This window comes from Melanerpes formicivorus, unplaced genomic scaffold (genome assembly GCF_026170545.1).
Source record: "Melanerpes formicivorus ecotype bairdi unplaced genomic scaffold, bMelFor1.0.p_v2 SCAF_147, whole genome shotgun sequence".
NCBI lineage: Eukaryota > Metazoa > Chordata > Aves > Piciformes > Picidae > Melanerpes > Melanerpes formicivorus.
In genome coordinates, this window is record NW_027142499.1 from 630834 (window position 1) to 655183 (window position 24350).

The 24350-nt window shown below is 49.9% G+C and overlaps 1 protein-coding gene across 1 annotated transcript in view; it reads left to right on the forward strand.

The window, feature by feature from the left end:
• Positions 1-24350, forward strand: part of COX10 (cytochrome c oxidase assembly factor heme A:farnesyltransferase COX10) — a 157292-nt gene that overhangs the window by 95041 nt on the left and 37901 nt on the right. Inside the window, exon 5 of the mRNA XM_068168654.1 lies at positions 3532-3602. Coding sequence (XP_068024755.1) covers positions 3532-3602 — 71 coding nt within the window. The remainder of the gene's footprint in view (positions 1-3531; positions 3603-24350) is intronic.

Below are 24350 nucleotides of genomic sequence, written 5' to 3' on the forward strand. Positions count from 1 at the left end.
AGGTTTAGGCTGGAAGTGAGGAGAAAGTTCTTCGCTGAGAGAGTCTTTAGCCATTGGAATGTGCTGCCCAGGGAGGTGGTGGAGTCCCCATCCCTGGAGGTGTTCAAGAGGAGATTGGATGTGGCACTTGGTGCCATGGTTTAGTAGTCAAGAGGTGTTGGGTGACAGGTTGGACTTGATGATCTTTGAGGTCTCTTCCAACCTTATTGATTCTATGACCATCACTGGAGATGTTTAGGAAGAGCCTGGCTGAGGCACGTGGTGCCATGGTTTAGTTGATTAGATGGTGTTGGGTGATAGGTTGGACTTGATGATCTCAAAGGTCTTGTCCAACCTGGCTTATTCTATTCTATTCTATTCTATTCTATTCTATTCTATTCTATTCTATTCTATTCTATTCTATTCTATTCTATTCCATCCCATCCCATCCCATCCCATCCCATCCCATCCCATCCCATCCCATCCCATCCCATCCCATCCCATCCCATCCCATCCCATCCCATTCTATTCTATTCTATTCTATTCTATTCTATTCTATTCTATTCTATTCTATTCTATTCTATTCTATTCTACTCTACTCTACTCTACTCTACTCTACTCTACTCTACTCTATTCTATGTGCCTGTAAATGGAGCATCCTTCCCCTGCTGGGTATCTGGAGGGCTCTGATGAGGTCCCTGCTGCTGCCATCATCCCTGGCTGCTGGCATTCCTCATCAAGCAGCAAGCTCAGTAACGTGGCACCATCAAAATGCAGCTGTGTGTTAATGTTATCTGCTGTGGTGTGAAAAGGTGCCATCGTCTTGCTGCAATAACTTGTTTATCAGATAGTCACCTTCAAGCTGTCTGCAGGCTGAGCTGAGCCTGCTGCCAGTCTGCTTGTGTGGAATGCTGCCTTGGTGAGGTGCTTCTGCTGCACCACAGCTGGGATCCTCCCCTGCAGCCTCTGACATCATGTTAGCAGAAAACACTCTGTAAATACATCCCATAAGGAAAGCTGAGCTTTGGGATTTCATGGAGTCCCAGGGTGGTTTGGGGTGCAAGGGACCTTAAAGATCAACTAGTTCCACCCCTCATGCCCTGGGCAGGGACACCTCCCACCAGAGCAGGTTGCCTATAGCCTCATCCAGCCTGGCCTCAAACACATTTACAAATGCAGAGGAAAAGGTGGTAGCAGCCCGAAACTAAGGGGTCACTCCTCCTCTGCTTCATTCCAAGCACTGTCTCACTGTAGGTTACAGAGCACAGCCTCTGGGCACCAGATTTTTGTGGATCTGGGATCAAGCCTGCAAGTACCAGGATACACATGGACATGGCACTTCAGGACATGGCTTATCAGCCATGGTGGTGTTGGGTTGATTGTTGGACTTGATGACCTTAGAGGTCTCTTCCAGCTGAAACAGTTCTATGATTCTGTACCTCTAGCAAGGGGAACATCCACAACCTCCCTGGGCAACCTGTTCCAGTGTCTCACCACCCTCACTGTCAAGAATTTCTTCCTGATCTCCAGACTCTTTCTTCCTGATCTCCAGTCTCTTTCTTCCTAATCTCCAGTCTCTCTCTTCCTAATCTCTAGTCTTTTTCTTCCTAGTCTCTAGTTTCTTTCTTCCTAGTCTCCAGTCTCTCTCTTCCTAATCTCCAGTTTCTTTCTTCCTAATCTCCAGTCTCTTTCTTCCTAATCTCTAGTCTTTTTCTTCCTAGTCTCCAGTCTCTTTCTTCCTAATGTCCAGTCTCTTCTTCCTAGTCTTCAGTCTCTAATTAATCTCCAGTCTCTCTCTTCTTAATCTCCAATCTCTTTCTTCATTATCTCCAGTCTCCCTCTTCTTAATCTCCAGCCTCAATCACCCCTCTCCCACCTCAAAGCCATTGCTCCTCACCTTATCCCCTTGTAAGAAGTCCCTCCCCAGCTTCCTCATGTGCTGGTTACGCACACGGAAAGCTAAATGGCTTTGCAGCGTGCAGTCTGGCAGTGTGCTGCATCCAGCTTTTCCAGGGACATTCTTCATGGAAGAGATCCTACAAAAGGCAGCAGGAATTCCCAGTGTGAAGATTGTGCTGCCTGGATTTTCCCATGGGTGATGTTTGAAGTCAAGCTGGGTTGTGACATTAAATAAGACCATCTGGTGTGCTCCTTCTCTGCTGCTGGAACTGGAGGCTCAGCACGGTTGCAGCAGTGTTTTACAAGAGTTGATTGATTTTGGGGTGGGTTATAGGTTCCCAGAAGTTAGAGGAGCTTGCAAAACAAATGTAGTGTTTGTCTTTTAAATACCAGATGCAAAACATTTGCCAGGGCTGCTTGTGTTAATGCAAAACTGGGGGCAGGTCTGTGTGTATGGGTATGTAAAGATATATGTGTGTGTGTGTGTCTTACAAGGTGCAGCGAGGGCAAGTGCAAGATCCGGCACATGGGTCAGGCCGACCCTGGTATCATTCCAGGCTGGGGGATGAAGGGCTGGAGAGCAGCCCTGTGGAGAAGGACTTGGTTCTGGGGGATGACAAGCTGGAGTTGAGCCAGCATTGAGTGCTACCAGCCCAGCCCCAGCCTGTCCTGGGCTGATCCCCAGGACTGTGGGCAGCAGGGGCAGGGAGGGGATTCTGCCCCTCTGCTGAGCTCTGCTCAGACCCCTCCTGCAGTGCTGGGGCAGCTCTGGAGTCCTCAGCACAGACAGGGAGCTGTTGGAGCAGGGCCAGAGGAGGCCACAGCAATGCTGGCAGGGCTGGAAGCCCTCTGCTATGAGGCCAGGCTGAGAGAGTTGGCCTTGGGCATCCTGGAGAAGAGAAGGTTCCAGGGAGACCTTCTGGTGGCCTTTCAGGGCTTCAAGGGCTGAGCAGAAAGCTGGGGACAGAGTTTAGAGCAGGGCCTGTGGTGACATTGTGGTGACCTTTCAGTATTAAAGGTCCAATCAGAAAACCAGGGACAGACTTTTGAGCAGGGCCTGTTTGGACAGGACAAGGGGTGTTGGTTTGGAACTCAAAGAGGGAGATTCAGAGTGGAGAGAAGGAAGAAATGTTTGACCCTGAGGGTAGTGAGAGCCTTGATCCAGTTTCCCAGAGGGGTGGGAGCTGCCCCATGGCTGGAACCATTGCAATTGAAGTTGTCTGGGGGTGTGTGCAACCTGCTGTAGCTGCAGATGTCCCTGCTGACTGCAGGGGGACTGGACTGGATGACCTTTAAAGGTCCCTCCCAACTCTACCCACTCCATGGTTCTGTGACTCCATGCATTGTGCCCCTGTGAAAGCTGCGTCAAACCTCTCGAGGGCCGAATCCACTCTGCTTCAGATGATAAACTGTTGGTGATGTGCTCAAACTGTTTTTGTCCTCCAGGTGATTTCTCTTTCTAAGGGAATGCCACAAGCATTACCACAGACCATCAAAGCTCCCTGGAAGGGCTTTGCCATTTTGCTTGTGTTTGTGAGCCTTCAGGCCCAGGGATGAAAGCAGCTGCAGCTGCAGGCGAGGACATTCCACGCGTGGCAGCTCTCCGGCCTCCGTTCATTTTGACTCTTCCCTTTTTGTTCTCCTTTATTACAGTTCTTTGAGGTTCCATTTGACTCAAACATGAACAGGACAAAAAACAGACCACTGGTGCGAGGACAGCTCAGGTAAGGCAGTGCACACCTGCTCTGGGGAATGAGAAAGCAGGCTTTGCTTTGCTTTCATCTGTCTCCAAGCTCCCCTTTTCTTCTCGTCTTCAGATGACCAAAAATGGCAGCTTGAGTCAAAAGACTTGAGAAAGAAATGGAGCTTTGTGTTCTTCAGCATTGCTTCATGTTTGTAACTCACCTGGGAGGAGTTCAGCTAATCAGCTGGCCTCTAAAATAGTGAATTGCTGGAGACTGTAGAATTCCACACAGTCACAGGATGTTAGGGACCTTCAAAGCTCATCCACTCCAACTCCCCCTGCCAGAGCAGGGTCACCCAGGGCAGGTCACACAGGAACACATCCAGGTGGGGCTTGAATGTCTCCAGAGTAGGAGACTCCACAACCTCTCTGGGCAGCCTGCTCCAGTGTTTCACCACTCTTATGTTGCAGAGCTTCCTCCTAAGTCTAAGCTAAATCTCCCCTGCTCCAGTTTCAAACCATTGCCCCAGGTCCTTCTAAAGCCCTTCTAAACAGTCCTTCCCCAGCTTTACTCTTAAGTATTGAAGCTGGGGTGAAAACTCACAGTGGGGACATCTTATGAAAAGAAAGTAAAAATGTGTCATCTCTCAGTCTCATGGCACAAGTGAAAAGTGACAGGACAAGAGGAAACAGCCTCAGGTTACACTAAGGGAGGTTTAGGTTGGTCATGAAGAACAATTTCTTCCCCAAAAGAGTTGTCAAGTCCTGCAACAGGCTGCCCAGTGCTGGAGGCCCCATCCGTGGAGGGGTGTCAAAGCTGTGTAGAATAGAACAGAATAGCATGGAATAGAATAGCATGGAATAGAGTAGAGTAGAGTAGAGTAGAGTAGAGTAGAGTAGAGTAGAGTAGAGTAGAATAGAATAGAATAGAATAGAATAGAATAGAATAGAATAGAATAGAATAGAATAGAATTAATCAGGTTGGAAAAGACCTTTGAGATCATCAAGTCCAACCTATCACCCAGCACCATTTAATCAACTAAACCAGGGCACCAAAGTGCCTCATCCAGGCTCTTCCTAAACACCTCCAGGGATGGTGACTCCACCACCTCCCTGGGCAGGACATCCCAATGGCCAATCTCTCTATCTGGGAAGGACTTCTTCCTAACATCCATCATAAACTGCCCCTGGCACAGCTTGAGACTGTGTCCTCTTGCCTGGGAGGAGAGACCAACTCCCACCTGCCTACAACCTCCCTTCAGGTAGTTGTAGATGGCAATAAGGTCTCCCCTGAGCCTCCTCTTCTCCAGGCTAAGCAACCCCAGCTCCCTCAGCCTCTCCTCACAGGGCTGTGCTCCAAACCCCTCCTCATCTTTGTTGCCCTTCTCTGGACACCTACCAGCAACTCAACATCTTTCCTCAACTGAGGGGCCCAGAACTGGACACAGGAGATGTGGTGCTGAGGGCCATGGTTTAGTGGTGCCCTGGCAGTGCTGGGTTAATGGTTGGGCTTGATGATCTCTTCCAACCTAAATGACTTATAATTCATAAGTCAATCCCTCCCTCCCCCTCAAGCCCTGTATTAGCATAGGGATTCCCTTAAAGGAAAAAAAAAGGAAGACAAAAATAACTCCTTCATTCACTCTCTCTCTGGATTCAGTTCAGTTTCTCAGAGGCTGTTTTCCAGCTAATAAAGCAAAGGGAAAAAGAACATCAACAACAACCAAAACCAAACCCATCCACCACCCTCCCAACTTATTTGCAAGCTGAAACTGAAGGCCCAATTCATAAATGATTCAACAAACAATTTTAGGATTGCATTTCCATGATTTGTGCCAAGGATTATTTATAACAGAATTCTGGTTTCCCTGAGGCTGCTGTGAACAGTTGGTCCCTATTTATTGCTGTGTTGGAAGCATCACCTTTGGAGGACTGCAAAAAAAAACCCCAACCAACCAACCAAAGAAGAAACAAAGTCATGGGTGAAATTACAACAAAATTGGTGACAAAATAGACAAGTGAAGCTTGGAGGGAAATTGCCTCTCGTTGTAAATAGGTAGAGAGCTTCAATAAACTCCTCCTTGGTAGGCTGAACATGAGCCTGAAGTGTGCCCAGGTGGCCAAGAGGGACAATGGCATCCTGGCCTGCATCAGGAACAGAGTGGCCAGCAGGAGCAGGGAAGTCATTGTGCCCTGTGCTCAGCACTGGTTAGGCCACACTGAGTCCTGTGTCCAGTTCTGGGCCCCTCAGTTTAGAAAGGATGTTGATCTGCTGGAATGTGTCCAGAGAAGGGCAACATAGCTGGGGAGGGCCTTGGAACACAAGCCCTATGAAGAGAGGCTGGGGTTGTTCAACCTGGAGAAGAGGAGGCTCAGGGGAGACCTACTTGCTCTCTACAACTCCCTGAAGGGAAGTTGTAGCCAGGAGGGGGTTGGTCTCTTCTCCCAGGCAAGCAGCACCAGAACAAGAGGACACAGTCTCAAGCTGTGCCAGGGGAGGTTCAGGCTGGAAGTTAGGAAGACGTTCTACACAGAGGGAGTCATTGCCCATTGGAATGGGCTGCTTGGGGAGGTGGTGGAGTCATCATCACTGGAGGTGTTTAGGAGGAGACTTGATAGCGTGCTTGGTGCCATGGGTTAGTTGATTAGGTGGTGTTGGGTGAGAGGTTTGACTTGATGATCTTGAAGGTCTCTTCCAGTCTGGTTTATTGTATTGTATTGTACTTCTATTCTATTCTATTCTATTCTATTCTATTCTATTCTATTCTATTCTATTCTATTCTATTCTATTCTATTCTCCTGATTTGTTTACAAAGTCCTGCCTTGACTTAATTGTATTGGTTTTAGGGAGCACTGCAGTGAAGGCATCTGTTGTACACACAGTGCATCAGCTCTAGTCCTGTAGTTCAGGGGAGCTGCACTTCTCCTCTGCTTCCATGTGGTCCTTCAGCCCTGCAATAGGGCCCCTAGTTAGGAAGATTGATGATGGCAGTTGAAAGAGGTTCTTCTTCCCCTTTATTCTGCCTTGGTGAGGCTGCATCTGGAATATTGTGCCTAGGTTTGAGCCCCTCAGTTTATGAAGGACCTCAGGAGCTATTTGAGAGTCCAGCACAGAGCCACAAAGATGCTAAAGGCAGTGGAACATCTCCCTGCTGAGGGCAGGCTGAGGCAGCTGGGGCTTTTTAGTTTGGAGCAGAGGAGCCTGAGGGGTGATCTCATTCATAGTGATGAAGATGTGCAGGGCAGTGTTGGGAGGGCAGAACTTTGCTGTGCTTCAGGGATGTCCTGTGATAGGACAGGGGGCAATGGGTGCAAGCTGGGGCAGAGGAGGTTCCATGGGAACAGAAGGATAAACTTTTTCCCTGTGAGGATGCCAGAGCCCTGGAGCAGGCTGCCCAGAGAGGTTGTGGAGTATCCTTCTCTGGAGAGATTCAAACCCCACCTGGATGCATTCCTGTGTGACCTGCCCTGGGTGATCCGGTTCTGGCAGGGGGGTGGGACTGGATGATCTTTGAAGGTCCTTTCCAACTCCTAACAGTCTGTGATTCTGTAGTTTTTAATCATCCTTGCCATGGTTGGCAGTGTTTCTGGAGTAAAAAATGCACAGGATCATAAAATCATTTCAGCTGGAAAAGACCTTCAAGGTCATTCACAGATTGTGTTGGGTTGGAAGGGATCCTCAAAGGTCATCTTGTCCAACCCCACTGCAGTCAGCAGGGACACCTCCAGCTAGATCAGGCTGCATCTTTTAAACACCTCCAGGGATGGGCATTCAACAACCTCCCTGGGGAGCCTGTTCCAGTCTTTGAGGATTCTTTCAGTCAAGAAGTTTTTTCTAATGTCCAACCTAATCCTTCCCTGGTGCAAACTGAGGCCATTTCCTCTTATCCTATCACTTGTGTCTGTGGAGAAGAGACTGACCTCACCTTGCCCCAGCCTCCTTTCAGGGAGGTGTACAGAGCAACGAGGTCTCCCCTCAGCCTCCATTTCTCCAGGCTGAACAACCCCAGTTCCCTCAGCTCTTCCTCCTCAGATCTGTTCTCCAGACCCTTCAGCAGCTTCTGACAACTCTGGAGTCAGAGAAAGCCTTTTGTTTTCGAAGTCTCCAGTGCCCCAGAACAAACTTCACCCTCAGCTGCGTGCACCACAGAGTGGCAAAACCACGTGTAAGGGATTTTCTTGCTGCCCCCCCCCCCCACACACACACACAGAGACACACACAGAGAGACACACACACACACACACTCTGTATTTGCTTTTCACCACAAAATGGTAATGTTGGGGACTTTGTGTAATCACTCCTCAATCTATCTACCTGGCTGTCAGCAGCTAATTTCCAGTCCTTTAAAGTGTCACTTCCCTTGAATAATGCTGGTCACGTTCCCTGCAGAGGGCTGAACATGCAGACCTTGGCTGGGGTTATTTCTTCTGTGGGGTGCCAGAGGAGAATAATCCAGTGCAAGTGATCTAACCTTGTTACATTTTGCCACATATTCCCCTGGTGTTCCTTGAACTCTTTCCTTCCTGGCTGACTAAGTAAAACCCTTAAATGGTGGTGCTAAAAACTAGGCAAAACCAGACGAGACAGAGGTGGATAAATGGTCTGTAAGAGGTTGCTGTCCTGGCTCTGGGAGGAAATCCAGAGGGCTTGGGGTATGTACAGAGTTCTTGCCCAGGATTTGCCTGACATTTGAGTTTTGACATTTCCTTCTCTTCTGCTTCCTGTCATGAAATGTTGGCTGCTTTTTTATGTCTGCAGCATTGGAACATCTGTGATATCCAGAGCAAATGAGGCAGCATCTGCATTTGTGCTGTTTGGAAATAGATTGTGATCCCCTCCCCCTTCCCCTTTCCCTCTTCCCCTTCCCCTTTCCCTTTCCCTCTTCCCTTTCCCTTTCCCCCTTCCCCTTTTCCCCTTCCCCCTTCCCCTTTTCCCCTTCCCCCTTCCCCTTTTCCCTTCCCCTTTCCCCTTCCCCTTTCCTCTTCCCCTCCTTCTCCTTCTCCTTCTCCTTCTCCTCCTTCTCCTTCTCCTTCTCCTTCTCCTTCTCCTTCTCCTTCTCCTTCTCCTTCTCCTTCTCCTTCTCCTTCTCCTTCTCCTTCTCCTTCTCCTTCTCCTTCTCCTTCTCCTTCTCCTTCTCCTTCTCCTTCTCCTTCTCCTTCTCCTTCTCCTTCTCCTTCTCCTTCTCCTTCTCCTTCTCCTTCTCCTTCTCCTTCTCCTTCTCCTTCCCCCTCCCCTTCCCCTTCCCATTTTGCACAGTCCTATGGGTGATAGTTTTAGTCTAGTTCACTCTTGAGCTTCAACTCCCTTTTGAGGAGTTGAGAAGTTTGTTGACTCTGCATCTTGTTGGCTCACTGCATCTCCCTGGAAAGGAGCTGAGTGTTGCTTTGATGTGAACTTCTGCTCACTGAGAAACTGTACTGACACCAGGGCCGTGCTTTATGGAGCTTGTGGCATCAGAAAGACAATTCCTAGATGCTTTGAGCTTGGGCCAGAATCAAACTGGTGACCCCCAGTGAGAGGTCCTTGGTGTGTGTGAGTCATCCAGTCCCTGGGTGAGCTGATGTCTCTGTTGTAGGTAAGCTGATGAATGGAGTTGGCTCATTAGGAGATGTTGCACTGTTGTAGAGGACTCATTCCTATGTCTTTCACTTTGGGGCCTCCATTTGTATCTTCAGCCCTAACTTTAAGATCAACACTCAGTTCTAACCAACCTTGCTTCCAACATTTCTCCCCTTTGTACCTGAAGTCTTCACTGTGAGCAAACACCACAGTCCCCCCCATCTTGGCAGCACTCGTGTGTGTGTGTGTGTGTTCATTGTCCTGCTACACATCCACATGGTCCCCAAGTCCCCACACCTCAGCCTTTTCTACAAGTAGCCAAAGACTTGTAGTTTCCTTTGGCATCAGTGGGGAACCTTGGTGGCTTTCAAAAACCTGTTCTGTGGCCAGGGCTGTACAGTGGAGTGTGAATATTGTCATGACCTCTGAGGTCTGGACTCATAAATTGATAGAACAGTTTGGGTTGGAAGGAACCTTAAAGATCATTTAGTTCCAACCCCCCACCATGGGCAGGGACACCTTCCACCAGACCTGGTTGCTCAAGGTCCCACCCAACCTGGCTTTGAGCACCTCCCTGGGCAACCTGTTCCAGGGTCTCACCACCCTCATTGTCAAGAATTTCTTCCTAATCTCCAGTCTCAACCTGCCTTCTTCCAGCTGAAATCCATTGCCCCTCACCCCATCACTACAAACCACTGTAAAAAGTCCCTTCCCAGCTTTCTTGGTGTAGACCCCCTTCAAGTACTGGATGGGGACAGTGTTGGTGGTCATCTTGCTGGTGACACTCAAGAAGTGATGAAATCAGGCAGCTTTGGCCTGACCATTGCTGCAGGCAGCACCCTGTGAGCCAGGAGCCAGTTCTGCTGAGATCTCTGGAAGGGAAAGCAATTGTCCTCCCCTCCAGCCTTTGTGAGATCTCCTCCATATTGCATGTGGCTGAACTAGCTGCTCAGAGGCTCACTCTGCCTCTGCTATCTCTGCCTTAGATGTATAGAGTTATAGAATTGTCAGGGTTGGAAGGGACCTCAAGGCTCAGCCAGTTCCAACCCCCCTGCCGTGGCCAGGGACACCTCACACTGCAGCAGGTTGCTCACAGCCACATCCAGCCTGGCTGCAAACACCTCCAGGCAGGAGGCTTCCACCACCTCCCTGGGCAACCTGTGCCAGGCTCTCACCACCCTCATGGGGAACAACTTCTTCCTCACATCCAATCTGAATCTACCTATTTCTAGTTTTGTTCCATCCCCCCCAGTCCTGTCACTCCCTGACACCCTCAAAAGTCCCTCCCCAGCTTTCTTCAGATCCAGCAAGGCCACAATTAGGTTGTGGGTCTGCTCTGCTCAGGGACAAGACTACACACACCTTATTTAGCAGCTCCAAACCCAGTGCTGATACCCTCAGGGCACTGCCTGTAGGTTTGTGACAAACAGCACCTGATAGTTCATTGACTGCTTGCTTTGCAGTGTCCAATTTAATTTGTAAAGCTGTGGGGTGGGAAAAAACAAACCCCAGCCCTGTTCCCTTTGAGCAGCCAGACGTAACCATCCTCATTCTCTATGCAGAGAGTAATCAGAGACATCCTGTTGCAAAAATAACAAGAGTCAGCCCAAACACAGCATGCCACCAAACGCCATCCATCATTCCAGCCTGCCCACACCTCCTCCTGCTCCCTCCTCTGACCCCTCAGATTCTTGTTTGGCAACACAAACAGCTTGAGATGTTGCTCATAGCTGGGCTGCAGCCTGGAGCCTGGCGAGCGCCGCTGCGGTTCACGGTCTGACGTATGGGGGGTTGAAATTCCATCCCTCCCAACATGAACTTTGCCAGCCCAGCCCAGGTGCAAGCAAATGAAAGCTGGTGTTTACAGGTAGAACTACAATCTGCAATGGGATGCTATGAATGTCAGCCCCTGGCTTGGACAGCAGCACTCTGAGCTGGGCTAGGAACTGGCTGGAGGCTGAGCCCAGAGAGTGGTGGTGAATGGTTCCACAGCCAGATGGCAGCCAGGCACCAGTGGTGTGCCCCAAGGATCAGTGCTGGGCCCCATCCTCTTTAACATCTTCATTGATGATCTGGATGAGGGCATTGAGTCAGTCATCAGCAAGTTTGCAGATGAAACCAAGCTAGGAGCAGATGTTGGTCAGTTAGAGGGCAGAAGGGCTCTGCAGAGGGACCTCGACCGACTGGACAGATGGGCAGAGGCCAACAGGATGGCATTCAACAAGTCCAAGTGCCAGGGGCTGCACTTTGGCTACAACAACCCCATGCAGAGATACAGGCTGGAGTTGGAGTGGCTGAGAGCTGCCAAACAGAGAGGGACCTGGGGGTGCTGATTAACAGCTGCCTGAACAGGAGCCAGCAGTGTGCCCAGGTGGCCAAGAAGGCCAATGGCATCCTGGCCTGCATCAGGAACAGTGTGGCCAGCAGGAGCAGGGAAGTCATTGTGTCCTGTGCTCAGCACTGGTTAGGCCACACCTTGAATCCTGTGTCCTGTTCTGGGCCCCTCAGTTTAAGAAGGACATTGAGAGACTTGAAGGTGTGCAGAGAAGGGCAATGAGGCTGGGGAGGGGTCTGGAGCACAGCCCTGTGAGGAGAGGCTAAGGGAGCTGGGGTTGCTTAGCCTGGAGAAGAGGAGGCTCAGGGGAGACCTTCTTGCTCCCTCCAACTCCCTGAAGGGAGGTTGTAGCCAGGAGGGGGTTGGTCTCTTCTCCCAGGCAAGCAGCACCAGAACAAGAGGACACAGTCCCCTATGCCAGGGGAAGTTTAGGCTTGAGGTGAGGACAAAGTTCTTCACAGAGAGAGTCATTGGTCATTGGGATGTGCTGCCTGGGGAGGTGGTGGAGTCCCCATCCCTGGAGGTGTTGAAGAGGGGATTGGATGTGGCACTTGGGGTCATGGTTTTATAGTCATGAAGTCTGTGGTGACAGGTTGGATTTGATGATCTTTGAGGTCTCTTCCAACCTTGGTGATTCTGTGATTCTGTGAATGTGTACAAAATCTACAGCAGTTACAATATTTACAGGTATCTACAATTGGCAAACAGCACAGGAACCCTCCTGGTCAAAGACCAGGGGAAGCTACTAGCTTCTCCCTCTCTGCCTTCCCCTACCCCCCTGTACAAAAGGGAGAAGAGATAGAAGCAGAGAAAGTTAATACCAGAACAATGCAGCCAATGTCAAGCAGAAGCAAGTTAGTATCTCTCCAGAGCAATGAAGTGAGAAGAGATGAAAGATTGTGTTGGTACAAGCAGTTTCAGTTCCTTATCTCTCCAAAGGGATTGCTTACAATTGTCTTTGTTTTCCTTTTTACACCCAATAGTGATTTTTTTACATTTTCATAGAACCACAGAACTGTCAGGGTTGGAAGGGACCTCAAGGCTCAGCCAGCTCCAACCCCCCTGCCATGGCCAGGGACACCTCACACTGCAGCAGGTTGCTCACAGCCACATCCAGCCTGGCTGCAAACACCTCCAGGCAGGAGGCTTCCACCACCTCCCTGGGCAACCTGTGCCAGGCTCTCACCACCCTCATGAGGAACAACTTTTTCCTCACATCCAATATCAGTCTCCCCATTTCTAGCTTTGCTCCATCCCCCCCAGTCCTATCACTCCCTGACACCCTCAAAAGTCCCTCCCCAGCTTTCTTGTAGTCCCCTGCAGATACTGGAAGGCCACAATTAAGTCTTCTCAGAGCCTTCTCTTCTCCAGACTGAACAGCCCCTACAGTCTGTATTTTGCTACTTTTCTGCTCCAGCTCTGTGACAACTGTTAAAGGCATAGCCTGAAGCTGCCACACGAGGCCAGCTGATGTTCTTTGTCCTGCTCTGGACTGGTTTTGTGTCATCCACCGAGGGGAGAAATTTCCTCTCTGAGACTGGACTGGAATGGCAGCAGCTTTGCTAGGTTTCCACTGGGGTGTGATTTATTCTCTTTGCTTTTTGAGGCAATGGATTTGATTTGCCTGCAGACTCATTTAAATAAATCTCTGGTATTAGCTGGAGTCACCGAGTGAGCCTCGTCTGGAGGGTGACAAGTGTCCTGTGCCATCACATCATCCCAAGTGACAGCTTTGATTGCTCTGCTCTGCAGAACTGCACAGGCTCTTGTGAACAAGTGGCTGGTTTTATGAACTTCCAGTGCTGGGGGATCTGCTGTGCTCAGCACTCATAAACAACTTAATAGTTGTGCAGGAACAGGTTTTCATCTGAAAAAAAACAACTCTTCAAACAGCTTGTTCTAAATAACTAATCCACAGCCCAGTGCTGCTCCTGCAGGGGTTTGCAACTTGAAACTGGATTCATAGGGTTGGAAGGGACCTCAAAGTCCATCCAGTTCCAACCTCCTGCCATGGGCAGGGACACCTCCCACCAGCCCAGGTTGCTCAGAATCCACCAGGTAGGAAGAGACCTCCAAGATCATCAAGTCTAACCTGGCCTTGAACACCTCCAGGGGGGTAGCATTCACAACCTCCCTGGGCAACCTCTTCCACCCTCACTCTAAACCATTTCTTCCTAGTCTCCAGTCTGCATCAAGTCCTTTGACTTCAGTCTTAGCAGTGGCTGCCTATGGGCAGGGCTGGGATTTCTCCCTTACTTTCCCTCCAAGTTTCATGTCATGGCTGTAAGGCACTGTGCAGGCAGTACCAGAGGTTGCCCTCCCTGTAAATACATCCAATAAGTAAAGCTGAACTTATTAATTCATAGAGTCCCAGGGAAAGTCATGTGAGGAAAGGCTGAGGGAGCTGGGGCTGTTCAGCCTCAAGAAGAGAAGACTTAGAGGGGACCTTATCACTCTCTACAACTACCTAAAAGGAAGTTGTAGTCAGGTGGGAGTCAGGCTCTTCTCCCAGGCAACTTGTGACAGGACAAGAGGGTATGAAGCTGCACTAGAGATCATCAAGTCCAACCTATCACCCAACACCTCATGACTGACTAAACCATGGCTCCAACTGCCACATCCAATCCTTTTTTGACACCTCCAGGGATGGTGACTCCACCACCTCCCTGGGCAGCACATCCCAATGGCCAATTACTCTTTCTGGGAAGAACTTTCTCCTCACCTCCAGCCTAAACCTCCCCTGGCACAGCTTGAGACTGTGTCCTCTTGTTCTGGTGCTGGTTGCCTGGCAGAAGAGACCAACCCCCACCTGGCTACAACCTCCCTTCAGGTAGTTGTAGAGAGCAAGAAGGTCTCCCCTGAGCCTCCTCTTCTCCAGGCTAAGCAACCCCAGCTCCCTCAGCCTCTCCTCACAGGGCTGTGCTCCAGACCCCTCCCCAGCCTTGTTGCCCTTCTCTGGACACCTTCAAGTCTCTCAATGTCCTTCTTAAACTGAGGGGCCCAGAACTGGACACAGGACTCAAGGTGTGACCTAACCAGTGCTGAGCACAGGGCACAATGGCTTCCCTGCTCCTGTGTGCTTCCTGTGAGGATGTGCTGCCCAGGGAGGTGGTGGAATTGCCATCACTGGAGGTCTGTAAGAAAAGCTTGGAGGTGGCACTTGGTGGCAGGGTTTTGCTGATGTGGTAGGGTTAGGTCACAGGCTGGACTTGATGATCTCAGAGGTCTTTTCCAGCCTCATTAATTCTGTGATTCTGTGAAGCTTTTGGGTATAAAGGACCTTAAAGATCATCTAGTTCCAACCCCCCTGCCATTGGCAGGGACACCTCACGCTAGCCCAGGTTGCTCAAAGCCTCATCCAGCCTGGCTTTGAACACCTCAAGGGAGGGGGCCAGTGGCTGGTTGGATGCAGAGTTCCCCACCCTGGTGCCTGTGGTAGATCTGCTGCTAAAAGCATATCCAAAGCAGCTCAGGCTTAAAAAAACCTCTCTGTGCATTTAAAACCCCCCAAAATCCTCCTGTAATCACTGTTGATAACTCTGGGTAATTAGCTTGATTCTCTGCTTGCTAACACTAATGTAAATCAGGAACGTTGCTGCTGCTGGTAGTGGAGCTTGCAGTGATGTCAGCGAGAGGAAATCCACGTCCTGGGCTTACTCTGAAGCCTGCACTAAGCATTCAGCCAGCCCTGCTTTAAGGCAGCAGTTTAAAACCTCTCCCCCCCAGGGGCTTCCATACCACTTTGGTTCCCCTTTCAAGATCAGCCTGTGCTTAGCAGCCTGGGCCGCTCCCATGGGTGGCCATTTCAGACAGGTTTCGTTCTGCTGAAGTTAAAACAAATAAAACCAACAACCCTCCCTAAACCTACAGTTCCTCAAGAATAATCATTTCCAAGAGATCAGATGCTGGCTCCCTACAGGGAACCCTTCCAGGATTTTGTTTGGAAAATACCTCATTTGAAAGGGGCTGCCCTGAGATCTTTTGGGACGATAAAAAGGTTTCTTCTTGGTTTTTCCAGTGGGAGGCTTTTCCTCTTGTTTGAACAGGGCACAACTCAAAGCAGATACCACCACAGCAGCCTTTTCAAGCAAAAAATTGTTGTGGGTTTGGTGTTTTGTTCTGTGCTTTTGTTTTATCCTGCTTGCATTCAGGCTTTATTGTTTGGAAACCACTCAGTGCATTCCTTCCTCACCACCACCCTCCTGCATGCCTTCCCCCCCCCCCCCCCCCCCCCCTTCTCTTGTCTTTTTTGTTTCATCTTTCCACCTTGTGTTTTCCAGAAGCTGTCACAGAATCATGGAATGAACAAGGTTGGAAGAGACCTCAAAGATCATCAAGTCCAACCTATCACCCAACACCTCATGACTACTAAACCATGGCACCAAGTGCCACATCCAATCCCCTCTTGAACACCTCCAGGGATGGGGACTCCACCACCTCCCTGGGCAGCACATCCCAATGGCTAACAACTCTCTCAGTGAAGAGCTTTCTCCTCACCTCGAGCCTAAACTTCCCCTGGCACAGCTTGAGACTGTGTCCTCAGATTTAGTTGAGGCACAGCCTGCTCCAACCTATCAGCTGGAAAGCCCTTCTTCAAGAGGCTTGGTTCTGGTGGAGTGGCTAAAGGAGCTGGGATTGTTTGGCCTGGGGAGGAGGAGGCTCAGGGGAGACCTTGTTGCTCTCTGCAGCTGCCTGGGGGGAGGTTGTGGCTAGGTTGGGAGTTGGTTTCTTCTCCCAGGCGGCCACCATCGGAGCGGGAGGACACGATCTCGAGCTGTAGCAGGGGAAGTTTGGGCTGGGGGTGAGGAGAAAGTTTTTCACAGAGAGAGTTGTTGGCCATTGGAATGTGCTGCCCAGGGAGGTGGTGGAGTGCCCATCCCTGGGGGTATTCAAAGGGGGACTGGACTTGGCGCTTGAAGCCATGGTTTAGTCATGAGGTGCTGGGTGACAGGTTGGACTTGATGATCTCTGAGGTCTTTTCCAACCTTATTGATTTTATGATTCTATGATTGCCTGGGAGAAGAGACCAACCCCCACCTGGCTACAACCTCCCTTCAGGGAGTTGTAGAGAGCAAGAAGGTCTCCCCTGAGCCTTCTCTTCTCCAGGCTAAGCAACCCCAGCTCCCTCAGCCTCTCCTCACAGGGCTGTGCTCCAGACCCCTCCCCAGCCTCGTTGCCCTTCTCTGGACACGGTCAAGAGTCTCAATATCCTTCTTAAACTGAGGGGCCCAGAACTGGACACAGGACTCAAGGTGGAGTGTGTTTGGTAAACAAGAAATGAAACAGGCAGCTTTGTCTTTCTGACATGCTTGTAAAGCTGTAGTTTGTTGCCTCTGCAGCAAGCGGGGTGGGTTTGGATTCTCTGCTGGCACCGACACGTCACAGAGAGGTGGGAGGTGGGGGGGGGGGGGGAGTGTGGGTGGAAAAGAAACCTCGGGGCTAAAACATAGTTTAATGAGAATAAAACCCACATCAAAGGATGGCCTAATGGATTGATATAATGCTTACTGTGTCGCTTTCCCAAAGGGGATATGGATGACAGTACTTAGATTTCAATTATCTATTCACCGCCTGCACTGGATGTTGATTAAATGGTTGGAAGGTATTAGAGGCCTTTTGTCGAAGGCACAGCAAAATGGTGATGGTGCCCATTATCCTCAGATCAAACTGTGTGTGAGCAGGAAATTATGGAGCTCTAACTACATCTCTTAGTTTGTTTCTTAGGGCAATAAAGAGAGTTTGTTTTAATAACTCTATCATTATGTTCAGATTCGTTTCGGTTGAAACGGAGACGTTGCTTCAGCTCGCTCCTCCTGCCTGGCCCTAGTTCTTGCCACAGCTCAGCAGAGGCATTCCTCTGCAGGCAGCTCTGTTTGGTAAATAGGAATCCTGGGGAAGCACTTGACCCCTCACTCCTTGCTGCTGAGGAGCCTTTACCACCAGATTCTTTCGCTGAACCTCGAATTGCACGGGGCCCGGTTGATGAATCGGAGTCCATTGTGCGTCCCCCGGCGCTAGGAAACATCCCAGATGCTGCTGTAGAAAGCAGGAGTCACGGTGCATTTGGCTGAAGAGCTGCTCCATCTGCTCCTGGGGAGCACTGCAGAGAAGTGATATGGGCTCCTAATGGAGTTGTCTTATCCTCTCATGTCAGCTCCTCGCCGGGGGGTAGAGCCCCGGGCGCTGCAGGGAACTGAGCTGTTGTGCATAATCCTTCCATCCTTGTGTCCGATAGCACTGGGCCTCTTGGACAGCACTGGTGGCCATGGACTCTTCTCTCTGAACTGACCAGTGATGAGCCATTTGCTCCAACACTGGTGTGGAAGGGAGTTTGCCCCTTGCACTGTCACAAACAAAATTCAGAGTTTCATAGTTTCATTGATGACAGAATGGTTTGAGTTGAACTTACATGGTATCAACCTCACAAGTCAGACAGAAGAGAGGAGGTTTTTTCTTACACATCAATTAGCTTAAAGATCATCCAGTTCCAACACAGGATCCTGCCATGGACAGGGACACCTCCAAATGGACCACATTGCTCAAGGCCCCATCCAACATGGCCTTGAACACCTGCAGAGAGGGGGCATCCACAGCCTCCCTGGGCAACCTCTTCCAATGTCTTGCCACCCTCAGTGGAAAGAATTTCTTCCTCATCTCCAGTCTCAGCCTCCCCTCTTCCAGCTCAAAGCCATTGTTCCTTGTCCTGTCAAAAGTCCCCTTGTCAAAAGTCCCTCCCCAGCTCTCCTGTAGCCCCCTTCAGGTACTGGAAGGCTGTTCTAAGGTCTCCTTGGAGCCTTCTTTCCAGGCTGAGCAGCCCCAACTCTCTCTGCCTGTCCCCATAAGGGAGGTTCTGCAGCCCTCTGATCATCTTTGGGACCTCCTCTGGGGCCAATGACATTCTGGCCTGTATCAGGAACAGTGTGGCCAGCAGGAGCAGGGAGGTCATTGTGCCCCTGTGCTCAGCACTGGTTAGGCCACACCTTGAGTCCTGTGTCCAGTTCTGGGCTCCTCAGTTTAGGAAAGATGTTGAGTTGCTGGAAGGTGTCCAGAGAAGGGCAACAAAGCTGGGGAGGGGTCTGGAGCACAGCCCTGTGAGGAGAGGCTGAGGGAGCTGGGGTTGCTTAGCCTGGAGAAGAGGAGGCTCAGGGGAGACCTTCTTGCTCTCTCCAACTCCCTGAAAGGAGGTTGTAGCCAGATGGGGGTTGGTCTCTTCTCCCAGGCAACCAGCACCAGAACAAGAGGACACAGTCTCAAGCTGTGCCAGGGGAGGTTCAGACTGGATGTTAGGAAGAAGTTCTACACAGAGAGAGTGATTGCCCATTGGGATGTGCTGCCTGGGGAGGTGGTGGAGTCATCATCACTGGAAGTGTTTAGGAGGAGACTTGATAGGGTGCTTGGTTGCATGGTTTAGTTGCTTAGGTGGTGTTGGATGATAGGCTGGACTTGATGATCTTGAAGGTCTCTTCCAACGTGGTCTATCCTATCCTATCCTATCCTATCCTATCCTATCCTATCCTATCCTATCCTATCCTATCCTATCCTATCCTATCCTATCCTATCCTATCCTATCCTATCCTATCCTATCCTATCCTATCCTATTCTCTTCAACACTTCCATGTCCTTCTTGTCTTGGGGGCCCCATAACTGGATGCAGTTCTCCAGGTGGGATGCAGTTCTCCTCTCCCTCCTCCTAGTGGTCACACTGCTCCTGATGCAGCCCAGAGCTGCATGAGAATTGCCTTTAATTAGATTAAAGCTCCGAGCCCAAGATCCTTTCCCCACCTTAACGCCCTCTTCTCCTGGTGGCTTTTCCTTCCTGTGGCTGTCAAACATTTCAGGTTCCTGTTTGTAAATTTTGGGCTTAATGCAGTCAAAATCCCCACACTTTGTACCCTGTCTTAGCAGTGACCCTTATCTGGCAGTAACCACAACAGGATCATTATTCAGCCTGTGCCAAGTGGTGTAGGAAATGTCACCGCTCAACAAGTCCATTACGGAGCTGCCTCTTGATTAGGAGCTGCTATCCCCTGAGAGGTGTTTACAGTAAGCCATGGTAACAGTGCATTTCTTTCTGTGAAGGACAGAGTTTATCATGTCTTGTACAAGTTATAACTTACATGTTATCAACTTCACAAGTCAGACAGAGGAGAGGAGTTTTTTTCCTTACACGTCACTTAGCTGTGCCTGCACAGATGTTTGCTCTCCGCTCTTTTCTGACCAGAAAAGCTGCATTCCTGAGGTCAGGATATGTGGAGAACCCCTTTGATATGTTTTAGTTAGAGTTTTTTCTTTTGCTAGGGACATAGAATCACAAGGAATATTGCATTCTAAGTCATGCTGTAAAGGAGTGGGAGCCTCATATTGCTGCCTCTGTGTGGTAAGAATAATGATGCCCAGGGAGATGGTGGAGTCCCCATCCCTGGAGGGGTTCAAGTGGGGATTTGATGTGGCACTTGGTGCCATGGTTTAGTCATGAGGTCTGGTGTGACAGGTTGGACTTGATGATCTTTGAGGTCTCTTCCAACCTTGGTGATTCTGGGATTCTGCTCCATTCTAAACACATCCAGGTGGATCTTGAAAGTGTCCACTTCCTGTCTTGCTGGCTATGGCTGTAGTGAATAACTTCATACCTTCATTTTGGTTGCTCCTGGGACTGCATTTGCAATCACTGGTCCTGCACTGAGAATGGCTGGATTATCTCTGCTCTTTGTTCAGAAGAACAGCTTGATTACTACTCTAGCACTTCAATTCTCTCCATCTAAATGGGATAGAGAACTGGCCTCAGACCTCTGTACCCCACTGCTTTGCAAACGTTGGCTGAGGGCTCAGCAGAGGCTCCTGTTTGATTCCATCACTAAATCACAGAGCACTGTGTCTGGAGAGCCCACAGTTACCCATCCTGGGTGTCAGCTGCTCCCTACTTCTTAAGCAGAGCAGAGAAGAGAGATTGGGAATTAAAATGAATGGCTCACTTAAGTGCCACCTTGTAAGGTTAGCTTTGTTAGGTTAAAGAGGAGGATTTAGGTTTAAATATTATGGGGGCCATTTTTCAGCTTTACTGTGGGTTTGCCTTGGAAGCACTTTAACAAAATATTTACATTTGTGGGACTGCAGGGAAGCTGTGCAAGTTGTTATTCCCCCTTTCACTCCTACCTACCAGAGCCATGTAACAGGCAGCACGCTGACACTCTGCAGGGTTGCTCCAGGTTGTTATGGTTAATTCTGGGGTCTACAGCAAGTGTAAGAAGAGCCTAAACAGTGCCTAAGTGTGGGTCCTTTTCATTTAGGAGGTTTTGCTTCAAGTGATGGGGCCCAATTGGAGCTTCTGCTTAATAACAAAGGGCTCTGGAGCCCTCAGCACAAGAAGGACTTGGACCTGGTGGAAAAGATCCAGGGGGAGGCTGCAAAAATGGGTTAGAGCACCTCTCCTACAAAGACAGGCTGAGAGAAGTTGGGGGTGTTCAGCCTGGAAAAGAGAAGCCTCTAGGGAGAGCCTTCATTACTGACAAAAAACCCAACAAACACAAACAAAACCACCACAGACCCCCAAAATAAACCCTGCAAACACCTCTCAAAAGAAAGGAAAGAATCAGAAGAAAAGGAGTTCCAGAAACAGAAGAAAAGGAGTCCCAGAATCAGAAGGAGTCCCAGAAACAGAAGGAGTCCCAGAAACAGAAGAAAAGGAGTCCCAGAATCAGAAGGAGTCCCAGAAACAGAAGGAGTCCCAGAATCAGAAGGAGTCCCAGAAACAGAAGGAGTCCCAGAATCAGAAGGAGTCCCAGGAACAGAAGAAAAGGAATCCCAGAAACAGAAGAAAAGGAGTCCCAGAATCAGAAGGAGTCCCAGAAACAGAAGGAGTCCCAGAAACAGAAGAAAAGGAGTCCCAGAAACAGAAGAAAAGGAGTCCCAGAAACAGAAGGAGTCCCAGAAACAGAAGAAAAGGTTGTTCAGCCTGGAGAAGCTTCTGGGGATACCTAATAGCAACCTTTCAGTTCCTGAAGGGGGCTGCAGGAGAGCTGGGGAGGAACTTTTGGCAAGGGCCTGTGGTGATGGGATGAGGGGCAGTGGTTTTTTATCTAGGGCAGGGTGGATTTAGGTTGGGCATTAGGAACAAGTTCTTTACCGTGAGGGTGGTGGAACGCTGTAACAGGTTACCCAGGGAGGTGGTGGAGGCCACATCTCTGGGGATATTCAAGGCCAGGCTTGGTGGGGCTCTGAGTAACCTGCTCTAGTTGAGGAGTGTCCCTGCTTAGTGCAGGGGGATTGGACTGGATGACCTTCAGAGGTCCCTTCTAGCCCAGTTTGAATTCTGCCTGAGCAGGGGACTGGGGAACTGCAATTCTGCCCAGGCTTTGCTGAGCCTTCTCAGCACAAACCTGTGGTTGCTGTGATTGGCCATTCGGATGGGCTGCCCAGGGGGGTGGTGGAGTCACCATCACTGGAGGTGTTTAAAAAGAGACTGGATGGGGCACTTGGTGCCATGGTTTAGTCGATTAGATGGTGTTGGGCGATAGGTTGTACTCAATGATCTCAAAGGTCTCTTCCAATCTGGTTAATTCTATTCCTATTCTATGCCATTCCATTCTATTCCTTTCCTTTCCATTCCATCCTATTTCATCCTCTCCTCTCCTCTCCTCTCCTCTCCTCTCCTCTCCTCTCCTCTCCTCTCCTCTCCTCTCCTCACCTCTCCGAACCTCTCCGAACCTCTCCTCTCCGAACCTCTCCTCTCCGAACCTCTCCTCTCTGAACCTCTCCTCTCCTCTCTGAACCTCTCCTCTCCTCTCCTCTCTGAACCTCTCCTCTCCTCTCCTCTCCTCTCTGAACCTCTCCTCTCTGAACCTCTCCTCTCCTCTCTGAACCTCTCCTCTCTGAACCTCTCCTCTCCTCTCTGAACCTCTCCTCTCCTCTCCTCTCTCCCATTCCATTCTTTGGTGTCAGTCCTCAGGGCAGACTCCTGAACCCATGAACAACACAGGATGAGATCCTGGCATCTTTTTCATGGAGTTAGACTGGGGGAAATGGGAGCAGGATGTGCCCAGGAGAAAGCTCCATGCTGAGGGTGGGATTGGTGCTTCCTCTTGTTTCAGTTGGGTGGCAGTCCCTCCTGCCTCAGCTCTGCAAGCACATCATGGCTTTGTGGAAGCTTCCAGCAAAATCAATGGAGCCAATTTTGATTTACACAGGCATAAAAAAGAGAGATGTGTCCTTTCAGGGTGAAATGATTCTTTTTAAATGAGCCCTGTTTGTTCATGATAGTTTTAAAGCCCCTCACTCTGGCAGGGGAGACAGAACATCTGCAGCTCGGAATCTTGAGGAGCAAGGGGAACTAATTGCCTGCAAGCTGATCAAAAGGCAGGGCTGGTGGTGCTTTGGTAGAGCAGGGATGCACAGCCGTGCCAGGGCAGCTTGGGACCCATGCAGGGCTTAGATCTGCATTGGGACAGAAAGGGATTGACACAGGCATGGCGCATTTTAGCCTGGTCTGGAGCTGTTCACACTAAGCACATTTCTGACCAGCTACAGTATCGCAGTAGTATCACAGTATAAGTAAGGCTGGAAGAGACCTCGAGGATCATTGAGTCCAACCTATCAACACAGACCTCATGACACAGTATCTAAACCATGGCACCAAGTGCCACGTCCAATCTCCTCTTGAACACCTCCAGGGACAGTGACTCCACCACCTCCCTGGGCAGCACATCCCAATGACAAATGACTCGCTCGGTGCAGAACTTCTTCCTCACCTCGAGTCTAAACCTCCCCTGGCACAGCTTGAGACTGTGTCCTCTTGTTCTGGTGCTGCTTGCCTGGGAGAAGAGACCAACCCTTTCCTGGCTACAACCACCTTTCAGGCAGTTGTAGAGGGCAATGAGGTCTCCCCTGAGCCTCCTCTTCTCCAGGCTAAGCAGCCCCAGCTCCCTCAGCCTCTCCTCACAGGGCTGTGCTCAAGGCCTCTCCCCAGCCTTGTTGCCCTTCTCTGGACACCTTCAAGTGTTTTGATGTCCTTCTTACCTACATTAGGTAGTAAAGCCAGAGCTGGGTTGGATGTTTAGTGCCAAAACTCTGCAGCAGGGTAGATTCAGGTTGGACATCAGGAGGAAGTTCTGCACAATGAGGGTGGTGAAATACTGGAACAGGTTGCCCAGGGATGTGGTTGAGGCCACATCCATGGAGACACTGAAGATCAGGCTTGCTGTGGCCCTGGGCAGCCTGCTCTACTTAGAGGTGTCCCTGCTGACTGCAGGGAAGTTGGACAAGATGACCTTTGAGGGTCCCTTCCAACCCCATGCAATCTGTGAGTGACAAGACCCAGCCAGCTATGCCTGTTTATCCATTGTTGAGCTCCCTATTGCCAAGTTCTCACATTCTTGGGGAGATTTAGACATCACTCATTGACTCTTGCACTCTTTCCCTGCTAATGGTTCAGATGTCATTCAAAACCACATCCAGGTTAGCGCTGATGGGTCTGGCTGAGCCCTGTGGACAAAGGAAAGGTATTAGTGGCAATTCCTGTCACAGAGATTTGCATTTTAAAGAGGTTTGCTTGAGGTTCAGGTCTGTAAACACTTCAGCTAGAGACACAATGCTGTGGTGTTGAGCTCTTGTGCTTAAGTGCTGCCCATTAATGTATCTCAATAGGCCTTAGAGAGCACCTACAAGTTTCATAGCTCCTCTTAACAGTTTCTCCTCAGCTCAGATTTTTGTGTACAAGTTTGTCTTAGAGCATTTCCACTCTTTTCCACACCGTGTATTTTACACTGGGGGAAAAGCAGTGTCCAGTCTGAGGTCCCAGCACCCTCCTCTTTGCTCTTAGGAGAAACCAAATCACAAAAAGCCACTTACAGAGCATAAGCAGGCAGATTTGCAGCAAGTGTGGCCTGGTAATCTTAAAA